General features: G+C 37.5%; 1 protein-coding gene across 1 annotated transcript; it reads right to left on the bottom strand.

Moving 5' to 3' along the window:
- Nucleotides 1–350: 350 nt before the first annotated feature.
- LOC120090547 (uncharacterized mitochondrial protein AtMg00860-like) lies at nucleotides 351–815 on the bottom strand. Its single transcript, XM_039048273.1, has one exon. It carries the CDS (start codon nucleotides 813–815, stop codon nucleotides 351–353), a length of 465 nt encoding a protein of 154 aa, XP_038904201.1.
- Between the last annotated feature and the right edge of the window lie 13,672 nt (nucleotides 816–14,487).

Genomic DNA, 14,487 nt, shown 5'->3' with positions numbered 1-14,487 from the left:
TTCTGGATTTTCTAATCTGTCCCCTTGTGATCAATGATCTCTATATTGAATTCCTGGAGGAGGAGAACCATCAATCAATCTCGGCTTTGTATTTTCTTTGTGATCAAATATTTTATTGTCGAGTGGTCAGTGTGGACAATTACTTTAGTTCCCAGCAAGTAAGCTTTGTATTTTTCCAACGCTAATATCACCGAAAACAATTCTTGTTCTATGGTCATATAATTTTTTAGAGTAGGGTTCAAGGTTTTACTCGGATATGCGATGGGATGTAGCATTATTTTCTTCTTCTGCGCCAGCACTGCTCCCATCGCATAACTGCTTGCGTCGCACATTAGTTCAAAGGGTTGTGTTTAGTCTGATGCGATCAACACAGGTGCAGTTGTTAATGCGTTCTTCAATATCTTGAATGCGTTGAGGCATTGGTCATCGAAGTCAAACGTTCTTTTTGCCTCCATCAACGCACTCAGTGGTTGTGCAATGTTTGAAAAGTCTTTCACAAAACATCTATAAAAGCCAGCATGTCCTAAGAAGCTCCTAATAGCCTTCACATTTGCTGGAGGTGGAAGCTTTTCAATCACCTCAATCTTTGTCTTGTCCACCTCCAGCCCATCCTTGGAGACTTTGTGCCCAAGCACAATACCTTTCTTCACCATGAAGTCACATTTCTCCCAATTTAGCACGAGGTTCGTCTCTTCACATCTCTTTAGTATCTTCTCTAGATTGTTGAGATAGACTTCGTATGTTTGCTCATACACCGAGAAGTCGTCCATGAAAAATTCCACAGAATCTTTAAGATAATCGAAAAAGATAGCCATCATACACCTCTAGAAAGTGCTCGGCGCATTGCATATACCGAACGACATGCATCTAAACATAAATGTTCCATATGGGCAGGTGAATGTGGTTTTCTCTTGATCTTTAGGAGCAATCATGATTTGGTTATAGCCGGCATATCCATCCAAGAAGCAGTAGAAATCATTTCCAGCTAGGTAGTTTAGCATCTAGTGAATAAAAGGCATAGGGAAAAGATCCTTCTTTGTCACCGCATTTAGTTTGCGGTAGTCCATGCAAATCCGCTATCCAGTGACTGTGCTTATTGGTATCAGTTCGTTATTTGCATTAGGGACTACCGTCATCCTTCATTTCTTCGATATGCATTGCACGGGGCTGACCCACGTGCTGTTGGCTATTGGATAGATAATTCCCATGTCCAACCACTTGATTATTTCTCTCTTCATGACCTTCTTCATCGTAGGGTTGAATCTACGTTGATGTTTGATCAATCCTTTCTGATTGTCCTCAAGACGAATCCTAAGTATGCAGTATGCAGGGCTGATTCCTCTAATGTCTGCTAATATCCAAACGGTTGCTTTTATATACTTTCTCAGGATGCTCAGCAACACATTTTCTTGATCTTCATGAAGTGCAGAGGAAATTATAAGTAGGAGCATTTCATTCTACCCTAGAAAAGCATACTTCAGGTGGTTTGGAAGGGTTTTCAGCTCTATTGATGGTGGTTATTCCAAGGATGGTTTTGTTGTTTTTCTTTCTTCACTCGTTGTCAGCTTGTCTTCTTTTGATGCGATCATCTCCTCTTCTTTGGTTGTTTTTTCTGTGATCGCATTGCAGGCTACTATGGATGTAGTCGCATCCTCATCTTCATTTTCATCTTTAGATTTTTCTTCTTTATTCAAACTTGGTTCATCGTCGGATTCATTGAGGTCTCATTCTTCAGGATATTTCATGGCTCAGATAATATCAAACCTGAGCTTCTGTCCATTCACACTCAGTGTGATCTCTCCTTTGTACACATCAATCTGAGTGCGACCAGTGGAAAAAAATGGTCGTCCCAGTATAATGTTTTTTACTCTTTGCATCAATGCCATCGTTGCGACCTTACCAGTGTCTTTCTTCTTCGTCACTATATCCTTAAGAAAGTTTGCATACTTGGGCATCTGTTTAATCGCTTCAGTGAATGGAATGTTAACATGCAACTGTTTCAGCATATCCATAAAGAGTTGATACTGTACCTCATCATTTTTCTTCTTTTTGAGTCTCTAGGGGAATGGTGGCACTCACGATTCCCTGTTCTTTCGGCTTCGAAGTGGACACAATCTTCGGTTCCATCGCCTTCTTTTCTCTCATTTCTTCTTGAGTCAACGGGGCTGTGGTCTATCGCAATAAGAGAATTCCAACTCGGCTTCTTCTTCTCCTCTGCCATAGTCTTTCTGTTTCGCAACGTCATAACTTGAAATTACTCTTTTCCCGTACCCCATGGGTTGCACAGGAGTTTTGTTGAATTCGATAGTGCCCCTTGCGGTCTATTCTTGAGTTCGCCCGCAATCTGTCCGATCTGAATTTCAAGATTACGGATGGACGTTGCTTGATTCTGAAGCACTGTTTCATTCTTTTCAATATATTACATCAGTAAACGCTCTAAAGATGAAGATTGCGGCTCTTGCGAACTGTTGGTTTGATTTTGCGTTTGACTGTTTGTTCGTAGAAAAAATCTTTGTGGCCCTTCTTTTTGCGCCACTGATTGAAAATTTTTTTGTTGATTTTTTCACGCGAAGTTGGGGTGGTTTCTCCACCCAGGGTTGTAAGTATTGGAAAGTGGATTATTTTTCACGGAATAGACTAACTGTGGGTTCCTCGGGCATTCCTCGATTGGATGGCCTTCACAGCAAGTAGCACAACTTGTGGTCGTCTGGTTGATTGCGTTGACTTACCCACTATGCGTTCCTGGGCTACTGATTGCGATTCCTTGTATCAAATTCATCATCGCAGTCATTTGGTTTTGAAGGGATGCGATGGCCCCGTTATTTGCATCACTGTCTTTGATCCTCAATCTTTGATCGCTTTCTCTCCAGTCTTCATGATTTTTAGAAATGCGATCAAGTATATTCTTGGCCTCATCGTAAGTTTTATCAAGCAGACCTCCAGCTACTGCCGCATTGGCAACTGTCTGCGATGCAGGGTTCAATCCGTGGTAAAAAATTTCCATCTGTAAACGTTTCGGGAGGCCGTTATGCGGGCAATCTCTTACCAGCCTCTTAAACCTCACCCAGGTGTCACTGAGTGATTCATTAATATCCTGTTCAAAAGTGGTGATCAACTTCCTCCTTCTAGCGTTCTCCGTCAGGGGGAAGTACTTCTTCATGAACTTCTCAACTACTTGTTCCCATGATGTAGTCTCCCTTGGTTCGAGAGAATAAGCTCATTTTCGTGCCTGGTCACACAACGAAAATTGGAACAATGTTAATCAAACCTCCTCAGCGGAGATGTTTAGGAACACAAACGTATTGCAGATCTTAATAAAACTTTGAAGGTGGGCATGCAGATTCTCACCACGCCTACCGCCAAACTGTCCGGAAGTTTCGATCATCTGCAGCATCACCGGTTTCATTTCAAACCTCAACCCGGTAAGAACTGGCCTCATGATTCCTGGTGAGTAATCATAGAGGTTAGGTGATGCATAGTCCCGGATGGGCTTATTGTGATCGTTCGCCAAGAGGATGGGATTCGACATGATGTTATTTGCATTTGGTGCTCCATTTTCTGGTTGCTCCGCCATGTTTGGATCTTTCTCTTGTTGTCGCTGGTGGCTGTTTCTTATTCTTCTTCAAAAAGTTCTCTCAATCTCTGGGTCGTAAATGGGCTTAGGATTTTGTCCTACGCTCATATGACGCCCACTTCTTCCCTTACCTAAGGAGAAGCAGTGCACAGAGAAGAAGAGTCTGCAAAGAAAATAAAAAAGTTACCGTTAGCACAATGTATTGCCGTAGTCCCCGACAACGACGCCAAAAACTTAATGCGTGGTTAATGTGATGAAATAATGGTGTAGAATGCGATGGTGGAATATGCATTGTGCATGCAAGTTTTCTTAGCAAGATCCAAGTATAAACCCTACTAAGTTGCTTGGTAAGCCCAGGGTCGAACACATGGACTATGGAAATAGTATGCGATGGTGATTTCAGATGTCTTTGCGGTAACAAATAAAACAATGCGTTGGTTGGTATGTTGTTTAAAGTATAAAGTCTATGCGATGGATTTAAGAAAAGAGTTAATAATATGAAAGTAAAATGAGTATGCAAGGGAATAGGTTGAGAAGGGATTTAGCTAACACTTCCTAAGATTGCATTCATGTTATGCGATCATACTACATACATACAACAACAAGTCATCTCTCAATGCAAATGCTATGGCTTCTAGTTTTAGAATGCATGTGATGTATGCGATGATGTCTATAGGACTTATGTCTAAGCCTCTATTCTTGTCTATGCGATGATGAATGGCACACACATACACAAGGCAACCGCATACTATCATAACCTATTTCTAGGGTGCATGTGATGCATGTTGGCAAATAGAGCTTATCTCTAAGCCTCTATCTCTTGCTTTTGTAGATCTAATCTTTCTTTCTCAAGTCTAGATTCTAACCTAGCTCTCTCAAGTCTTAGGTTCTTTCTTTAGACTCTCTCTCGAGTAGCTCTAAAGGGGTGATGGATGCAACATATGACAAGATGATCGCATGTAATGAAGATCCTAGGTCATGTTAGCTAAGTACTTCTCAACCCATTCGAAAGTTTAGTTACTCATGCGTAATGTAAAGAGAGTGAACAGATGTAGAAATACAGGTTCCATTCTATAAATGAAATCGAAATACGGAATGACAATGTGAATTAAAGATAAGGAGCCTGGTAGCAATTTCTTGCTTCCCAAGGCTTTTACACTGTTTTTCTCTACTTTGCTCAAAAGATATTCTTGCTTTCGCAAGAGTCGGCCCTCTCTCTGTTTTCCACTCTCCCTGACACTCTCTCGAGCTGACTAGGACGATCTTCTGGCGTCTTCTCTCTTTTCTCATTTCCGCCTTCTAAGTGTTAAGGAAACTATGAACAAAGGCTATCTTCTATATTATTCAGCTAGAATGAAAAACCGAACTCCTTTAACGAAGGTGGCCTTTGGTATTTATAGAGCTTCAAGGTGAAGAGCTTTTCTCTCAAATGATTGTACTGATGGGATGTCATTATTTCTCTGTCTGATGCGCCGATTAATTGTCACCAAAAAGCTGAGTGTACTTGCTACAGTGTGTCGTTAACGTCTTATCAACTTAATTTGGAATCGACTGCCATCAGCTTTCTATCCCATCGTGATTTATTAAGCTTTCACCTTAATGCGCTGGCTTTATGCAACCACCTTCTTAACTAGAATTTTGCGAACACAAATGATCGCATAGCTTGCAGTCGCAATCTCTTAATGCGCTTGGACTCTAAATTACTTGGATCGCAATTCCGCTTGCTCCAATGTATTTTCTGCACAAAATACATAAGTTAGCTACTTTAATGCAATGGACGCAAGCGATCGCAATGTTATAAACTTAATGCTTTTGGACGCAATTTTATATATTTTTACCATCGCAATCCTTCATTGTCTTATATCTTTGCGTTGTAATAATGTACATTTCTGCCCGTTATCAGTACACCTTAAATAGGTGTGCTCATTTCTTCCTAAACTTTCTAACTCCTTAAGAAAAATGGACCACACATCCACCTAACCTAGAAAATCTAAGGGTATTTGGATGTTTTGGCTATGTTCACCAAGATCAGGGGAAACTAAAGTCTAGGACGGTAAAGTGTATGTTTGTTGGGTTCTCAGAAGGTGTCAAAGGCTTTAAGATGTAGAATCCTATTGAGAAAAGGTTTATCATAAGCAGGAATGTCACTTTTAGGGAAAGAGAGATGTTTATGCAAAAGGAAAAGACAACTTATGAAGTTTCTAATAGCCCTAGTACTGCTAGGATAGAGGTGAAGATACCTAAAGATTCTTCCACTAGCCATAACCCTCCTAATGAAACTGAAGAAGAAGAGGAAAACTCAAATGAGCATACTGTGAATATTGAAGTTGTACCTGATCTAAGTCAGTATTCTTTGGCTAGGGATAGACAAAGAAAAGTGATAGTTCCTCTAGCTAGGTATACTGAAACTAATTACATGAACCTAGTCCTAAATGCCACAATAGCTCCTAATGACCAAGAACCAGCTACTTTTGAAGAGGCAGTAAACTATCCTAATGCTAGGTCTTGGATTCAAGCTAGGTGTGAAGAAATGGAATCACTCACTATCAATAATACTTGGACCCTAGTCCCTCTTCCTAAAGGATGCAAACCTATAGCCTCTAAATGGATATATAAACTAAAGGAGGGTTCTACTAAAGAAGAAAAGCCTAGGTACAAGGCAAGGCTAGTGGCTAAGGGGTTTACTAAGAGGGAAGGCATAGAGTATTCTGAAATTTTTTCATCAGTAGTAAAACAAACCTCTATTAGACTTCTTTTATCTCTAGTTGCTCAGTATAACCTTAAACTAGATCAACTAGATGTTAAAACTGCTTTCCTTCATAGAAATCTAGAAGAGGTGATCTATATGGTTCAACCTAAAGGGTTTGAAGAAAGAGGGAAGGAAGACCTATACTGTCTCCTAAAAAAGTCTATATATGGTCTTAAGCAATCCCCTAGATGCTGGTACTGAAGGTTTAATGATTACATAGAGAGTATTGGATTTCAAAGAAGTTCTTATGATATTTGTTCTTATATTAATTCAACTACCTATAAGGACAAAGTCCATCTACTACTTTATGTTGATGATGTGGTACTAGCAGGGAAATCTAAGGAGGATTTAATTCATGTCGAAGATCTCCCAAAGAGAGAATTTGACAAGAAGGATTTGGTTCAGTCTAAAAAGATCATTGGGATTGAAATTCAAAGAGACAGGGCTTCCTCTACTCTAACCATTAGTCAATTAAGCTATTGTGAAAAAGTAATTAATATATTTAATATGTCTAATGCAAAACCAATCACTATACTTGTTGCTAGTCATTTTAAACTTTCCTCAGAAAACTCACCAAAAGAAACAGACATAGAACATTTGACTTAAATGTAATTAATTCCATACAATCAAGCAGTAGGGAGTCTAATGTACCTATAACACTAGTCTTGTCAATAGATACATGTTTAACCCTAGAAAAAGGCACTGGGAAGCAACAAAATGGATTTTAAGATATCAAATTTGGTCTAAACAGTCAAAATTAACATATCAAAGTACTAATGAAACATATTTAGAGCTATATGGATATGTTGATTCAGATTTTGCAGGTGACCAACACAAAAGAAGATCATTAACAGGTTATCTATTCTTATTTGGTTCAAATTATTGTGTTAGAAAGCAAATTTACAGTCAATCATAGCATTATCAACCACAGAAGCAGAGTACATGGCTTTATCAGAAGCAATAAAAGAAGCATTGTGGTTAAGGGGGTTGATGAAGGACTTTGGTATTAATCAAACAGTAGTAAAGAACTACTGTGATAAACAAAGTGCCATTCACCTATCCAAAAACTCTCAATATCATTCAAGGACCAAACACATAGATATTAAATATCACTTTGTAAGAGACAGAATAAAAAAAAGGAGAAGTCGAAGAGCTAAAAGTTCATACCACTGAAAATGCAGCCGACGTGCTTACCAAACCTGTGTCTAAACTCAAGCTAGCAAACTGTCTTGGTTAGATTGGCTTCCAGCTTCGTGAAAAAGGGTGAAGACATATCAAATCTGGAAGGAGAAGAGCTTGCAAGTTGAGTTTAATGTGGAGATTTGAAGTAAATAAGCTCAAAGATTCAACATATTCAACAGCTGTTCACATTTCTTTAACTTTTACAGCTTGTTATTGTAACTACTTGTATCAGAAAAAATAGTATAAATACTCATCATTTACAAATTCGTAGTATACAACACACAAAAGCTTCAAGAAAGCTTGAAATCTGTAAAAAGAAAAAGTTGTAACTTAGCTCTTAAATAAATCTCCTCTCTTTCCCATGGATGTAGGCATCATTTTTCGAACCATGTATATCATCGTGTAGAACTCTTCTGCCTCTTTTCTTCTACAAGATTGCACGTTCTTCATCAGCAATCGTTTACTCAAGCAGTCGCACGAAACAAACAAAAAGGATTAGGATTAGAGAAGCTCTGCAAAATCGATAGAGAGAAAGAGAGAGAGAGAAATTAATTCTTCAAAAATCCCATCAAAATAAATGTTTTCATTCACTTCCATCAGGCAAAAGTTAGTGAAGCGAACCACGTGGAGCACATCAGCTGGAAGTTCGTGGACAAAGGATATCCAAAAACTCTACCAAACCAAATTTAATTTAGGGTAAAATTCTTAGGTTCACGAAATTGGATCAGTAAAGCAGGGCCACTAAATTCATCATTTGAGCTTTTAGATTACAATCAACAGAAAGTAGGCCCAACACATATACTATTGTATCATAGACTAAAATAGTTTGTGTTCCAAATACAAACAATTATAACCTACAAACTACTATACCCACAGACTATAATAACCAACTCAATGTCTAGAAACACCTCAATAAATGCTATAATGATAATGTAGAAAATAACGAGGAATTTAAGTGGGCTTATTGTGTTTTTTGGTGAAATTAAAGGCCTAGTGGCATTCTTGTAATTATGGAAAAATGACAATTTTGTAAATAAACTCATCTTCTTTGTGTTTAGGGCTGATAGTAGTGAAACACTTTGAGGAAGAGAGGGGCAGCCGTTTTTTACATCTGCACGTAGACCACCGAGAGAGAGAGACAGCGTCGGTGTTCATCTTTCTGTCCGGTGTTGACGTCAGTAGCAGAAAGTTAGCGTCAGGTGGCTGCCTAACATGGGTACTTATCATCCTAAGGTGGGTGTCCAACGAAGTTCGAGCGTGTGTGTCGGCGCAGGTGTCCGGTTTGATCTCAGAGGGCATCTGGGTTTCGGTGGGTTTCGGTTCAGCATATGGGTTTGCGAGTCGTTAGCGACAAAGGAAGCGCGAGTCTGCACGTGAGTTCGCTGGTCAGAGGCGGGTAGTGCACTTGACATGGGCTATTTTTTAGCGGGTTATTCTCGGTTTCAGAGGCGACGTCGTATGCAGATATCTCAATATCAGTGGGTATCAAAATTACAGATTGNGGCTATTTTTTAGCGGGTTATTCTCGGTTTCAGAGGCGACGTCGTATGCAGATATCTCAATATCAGTGGGTATCAAAATTACAGATTGGTGATTATTATTGATCATATGTAATCGTAAATTCCTCATTACTCGTAATAAAATTGATTCAAGCTGGTTCTCAAAGTGGATGTAGACCAAATTGATCAAACCGCTATATATCTTGGTGTTCATTCTTTATTGCTTTTGATTTATTCTACTGATTGTTTGTGCGTTCTTTTTGGCCATCTAAGTTAGGTTCAAAACTCTCACAAGTGGTATCAGAGCTCCATTCAATCCAAAGAGGGTGTGTGGTAGTGTGCTGATAGATTCTTTGTTCAGATAATTTTTTGTTGAGATTAACTTGAGAGATGGCTTCGTTGTCTACACAGTTCGAAGTTGTTAAATTTCATGGAAAAGGCGATTTTGGGTTACAAAAGAAAAACATTAGAGCTATTTTAGTACAACAAAAGGTAGCCAAAATCTTAAACGAAAATGACCTTCTACCAACAATTACAGAAGCTGAGACAAGGGATATGGAGAGATGGCCTATTCGACGATAATACTGTATCTTTTAGATGGAGTGCTTAGGCTAATAGATGAGGCCACTACTACTATGGAATTATGGAAGAAATTAGAACGTCTTTATTTGACTAAGTCCTTGCCAAATAAATTATATCTAAAAGAGAAATTTTTAGAATAAGATGGACTCTAGTAAAGGCTTAGAAGATAACTTGGATGAATTCCAGAAGATTATAGTTGATCTCAATAACATCGGTGAGAAGATTACAGATGAAAATCAAGCGGTTATTTTTTTGAATTCATTGCATGAATCATATCAAGAAGTTAAGGCAGCTATTAAATATGGACGGGATTCATTGTCCATGGATATAGTGTTGGATGCCTTGAGAACAAGAAACGTCGAGATTAAAAAGGAATGCAAGGATGTAGAGTTACTCATGGCCAAAGGTAGAAGTGAGAAAAAGAACAGAAAAGGAAAAGAGACAAGATCAAGGTCAAAATCAAAGGGGAAAACCAAAAAGTGTTTCCTTTGTCATAAAGAATGACACTTTAAGAAAAATCGCCCTTTGAATAAGAGAAAGGAAGCATCAAGTAGCAAGCATGTAGGGGAATCTAGTGTAGCAAATGTTACTGATGGGTATGATTCAACAGAGGTCTTGATGGTGTTCAACAAGGATATTCAAGATGCTTGGATTATAGATTCAGGGTGTACATTTCACATGACTCCTAATCAGGATTTCTTGATTGATTTTCAGGAAAATGATGAGGAATCAGTTTTACTTGGTGATAACGGTCCTTGTGATGTAAAAGGAATTGGGTTAGTTCGAATTGCAACACATGATGGAATGATCAGAATTCTTACAAATGTAAGGTATGTTCCAGAATTCAAATGAAATCTGGCGAATTAGATAGAGTAGGTTATTCCTATAAATCTGATAATAGAGTTTTGAAGGTTATCAAAGGTTCTTTAGTTAAGCTAAAGGGGACCTTAAGAAATGGCCTTTATGTGTTAGAGAGTACTGTAGTTTTAGGCAGTGCTGCTGTTGCGTCTGGGAAAGAAACAAATAAGTCTATGCTATGGAAATAACAGACTAGCTCATGTGAGTGAGAGAGGTCTTCAGACTTTTTCACAACAAGGTTTTCTTGGATGAGTTAAAGACATTGAACTCCCATTTTGTGAACAATGCATAATGGGAAAGTCTACCAGAGTGAAGTTTGGGAAAGGGAAGCATTCTACCAAAGGAATTTTGGATTATGTTTATTCAGATTTATGGGGTCCTACAATGTTACCTTCTATGGGAGGTTCAAGATACTTCATATTGATCATCAATGATTTTTCAAGGAAGGTGTGGATGTATCCATTGAAATAGAAAGACAGCTTTTGGGTAATTCCTTGAATGGAAAAAGCAGGTTGAGAACCAAACAAGCAGGAAGATAAAGTATCTGAAGACAGACAACGGTTTAGAATTTGTAAATCACAAATTTGATACATTTTGCAAATCTGAGGAGATTACGAGGCATTTCACTGTTACGTACACTCCACAGCAAAATGGTTTAGTTGAGAGGTTTAATAGAACAATTATAGAGCGTACAAGATGTCTCTTGACAAATGCTTCATTACCCTTGAAGTTTTGGGGGGAAGCTGCCCAAATAACCTGTTATCTCATTAATAGGAGTCCGTCTTCTGCTTTAGGCCTAAATACTCCTCAAGAGATATGGACAGGAAAAGCTCCACATTTGGATCATTTCAGAGTGTTTGGATGTTCAGCTGATGCTCATGTTAAGGAAGGGAAGATGAATAAGAAGGCACTAAAATGTATGTTTATTGGCTATCCTGAGGGTGTTAAAGGATATAAACTTTGGTGCTTGGAAGAGAGCAGAAATAAATGTATTATTCGCAGAGATGTGACCTTTAATGAAACAGAGATGCCATATTGTGTCAAAGAGCAGTAGAAACAGTAGACAGTTGATCAAGTTGAGGCAGAGGTTAGAATTGATTCTAAAGCACGACCATCAATTAGTTCAGACAAATCCAGTGATCAGTCATCCAGTTTGGATGGTAGACAACCTCAATTGCAGAGGACTTTGATTGATGAGGGGGCTTTCAATGAAGAAAGTTCAAGTAGCAGTGACCTACAGAACTAACAGCTTACACATGACAGGCCTCAATGGGTGAGGCAGGCTCTTATGAGGTATGGTTATGCTGATTTAGTTGCTTATGCTCTTACTTGTGTAGTTGACAGTATTGAAGTAGAGTCTCTTACTTTTGAGGAGACAATTGTATCTGATTCGAAGGAAAAATGGAAGGATGCTATGGAAGCAGAGTTGTTCTCATTGTAGAAGAATCAGACATGGTCATTGGTTCCAAGGCCTCTTAATCAGAAACTCATTCAGTTAAAGTGGATTTATAAAATCAAGCCAGTGACAAGAGGTGAGAGCAAGCCTAGGTATAAGGCTAGACTGGTAGCCAAGGGCTACACTAAAAAGGAGGGAGTTGACTTTCATGAGATTTTCTCTCCGGTGGTGAGGCATTCATCCATTCGATTAATCTTATCTATTGTTGTTCACTTCGATATGTTTGTTAAATAGATGGACGTTATCACAACTTTCCTTTATGGAAAATTGGAGAAAGTGATCTACATGGCTCAATCTAAGGGCTATGAGGTGAAAGGAAAGGAAGACATGGTTTATCGTTTTCACAAGTCCATCTATGGACTGAAGCAATCGTCGAGACTATGTTATATCATGTTTGACACCTTTATTCTGAAGCAGGGGTTTCACAGGAGATCATATGATGTCTGTGTGTACTAGAAACTATCTTAGAAATGTATACATATTTATCTACTTCTGTATGTAGATGATATGATCCTACTATTTAAGGATTATTCTGAAATCAGTGATCTCAAGCAACAGTTGAGTAGTGAATTTGAGATGAAAAATTTAGGTGAACTGAAAAGGATCCTAGGCATGGATGTGAAAAAAGATAGGGAGAAAGGTCTGTCAACCATTTCGCACGAGAGTTATGTGCATAAATTGCTTGAGAAGTATAATATGTCTGGTTGTAAGGCAGTTTCGACACCCTTAGCATCTCATTTTAGGCTTTCTTCGTCTCAGTGTCCTGTTACTGAACAAGAAAGGTTAGAGATATCTAATATTCCCTATTATAATAATGTTGGAAGTATTATGTATTTGATGATTTGTACTAGGCCTGACTTGGGATATGCTATGAGTATGATAAGTAGGTTTATGTCAAATATTGGGAAGGAGCATTGGAATGCAGTTAAATTGGTGCTTCGATATTTAAAAGGTAGTGTCAGTGTATCATTGTGTTTTAGTAGGGATTGTGATAAATCAATATTGTTGGAAGGCTTCACAGATGCAGATTACGCTGCAGACCTTGACAAAAGAAGGTCTCTATCAGGTCACATTTTTCGTTTGTTTGGTAATGTGGTGGTTGGAAGATTGCTCTACAGTTAGTTATTCCTTTGTCTACTACTGAGTTAGAATATATTTCAGTGGGTGAATTTGTGAAAGAGGCAGTGTGGTTGAAAATGATAGTTGGTGAGTTGTTATTGCAGGAGTTCATTCCTATCGTCCGTTGTGATAGCCAGAGTGCTATTCATCTTGCGAATAATCCATTTCATTATGAACGGTTTCATCATATCAATGTCAAATTTCATTTTGTTAGAGAAGTTGTGGCCCAGAAAGATGTTGAACTGGCCAAGGTTTATACAGTTGAGAATTTGTCAGATATGTTAACCAAGGTTCTTCCAGCCTATATGTTTAAATACTTGTTAGATGGGCTGAATATTAAATTTGGATGATAGGGAGTTTGGAGAATCAGCTTGAGAGTTAAATATTCTTGTAATTTTTACTAACTAGATAAAATATTATAGCATACACACACGAAGAATCAAAATATTTAAAAGAAAGATGTAAAAAGAATTTGATGCATGACAAATTAAGATTCGACGATATTTTGATAGAATGCTCAAAGATGGATTTAGCCTGAGATACACCTAGCTATTTTTTCATTGAAAAAAGAAAAACAAAATTGTGTGAGTCACTATTCTGATTTCTTTTTCTATTTATTTAATTTTAAAAAACATACATAAATATGTGTGAGTAACTTTTTTTTACCTAAATTATATAAAATGCGCTTAAATTTTTTATTTGTGTCAAAAATACCATAAATTTTCAAATGTTTGGAAATACCCTTAAATTTTCAAAACTAGTTCAAAAATAATCTAATGGTTAGTTTTAAGATGAAAACTATTAGTACTTTGTTTTTTTAAAATACCCCTTAACTTTTAAAAGTTTTTAAAAAATACCCTTAAAACTATCTATACTGTGTTGCAAAAATTCCTCTAACTTTCAAAAGTTGCATTATTATACATTAATACAAAAAAGAAAAAAAAAGTTAAAATAAAATGATCTTATTGTTTATCTACACCCTATCACCTCCCTCTTTCATTCTCTCTCTCCCCACTTCAATCTATGACCTAATAGTTGAGAGAGTATCTTAAAAGTGTTTAAATCAAAATGCAACACATAGTATATCCTCATCTAGAGTAGTACGTTTTTGGTTATTTAACAACCACAAAGAAACCCTTTTGTTTGTTATATAAAAAATATATTTCATCTAGAGTTTGTGTGAGTTTAGAAAAGCAACAAAAAGCTTCCCATTGCTATATGACATCCTCTGCAATGTTCAAGCATTTGATTTTAACAATTTAATTTCCTAAGATCTATGTCTAGGGTACTTATTATTGCATACATGCAATTTCAATACAAACCTTGTTAGATTTACTATAAAATTTATCTAAATAAATAAAACATTACCAAGACCATTTTTAAGTAATTTAAGATTTTGGATCTTAAAACTTTAATTTAAAAAGAAACATTTAAATTTAAGGCTATTAAACTCAATTGTTCTCATTAT

Source organism: Benincasa hispida, chromosome 11, assembly GCF_009727055.1.
Source record: "Benincasa hispida cultivar B227 chromosome 11, ASM972705v1, whole genome shotgun sequence".
Classification (NCBI taxonomy): Eukaryota; Viridiplantae; Streptophyta; class Magnoliopsida; order Cucurbitales; family Cucurbitaceae; genus Benincasa; species Benincasa hispida.
This window is presented reverse-complemented; position numbering and strand designations above follow the sequence as displayed.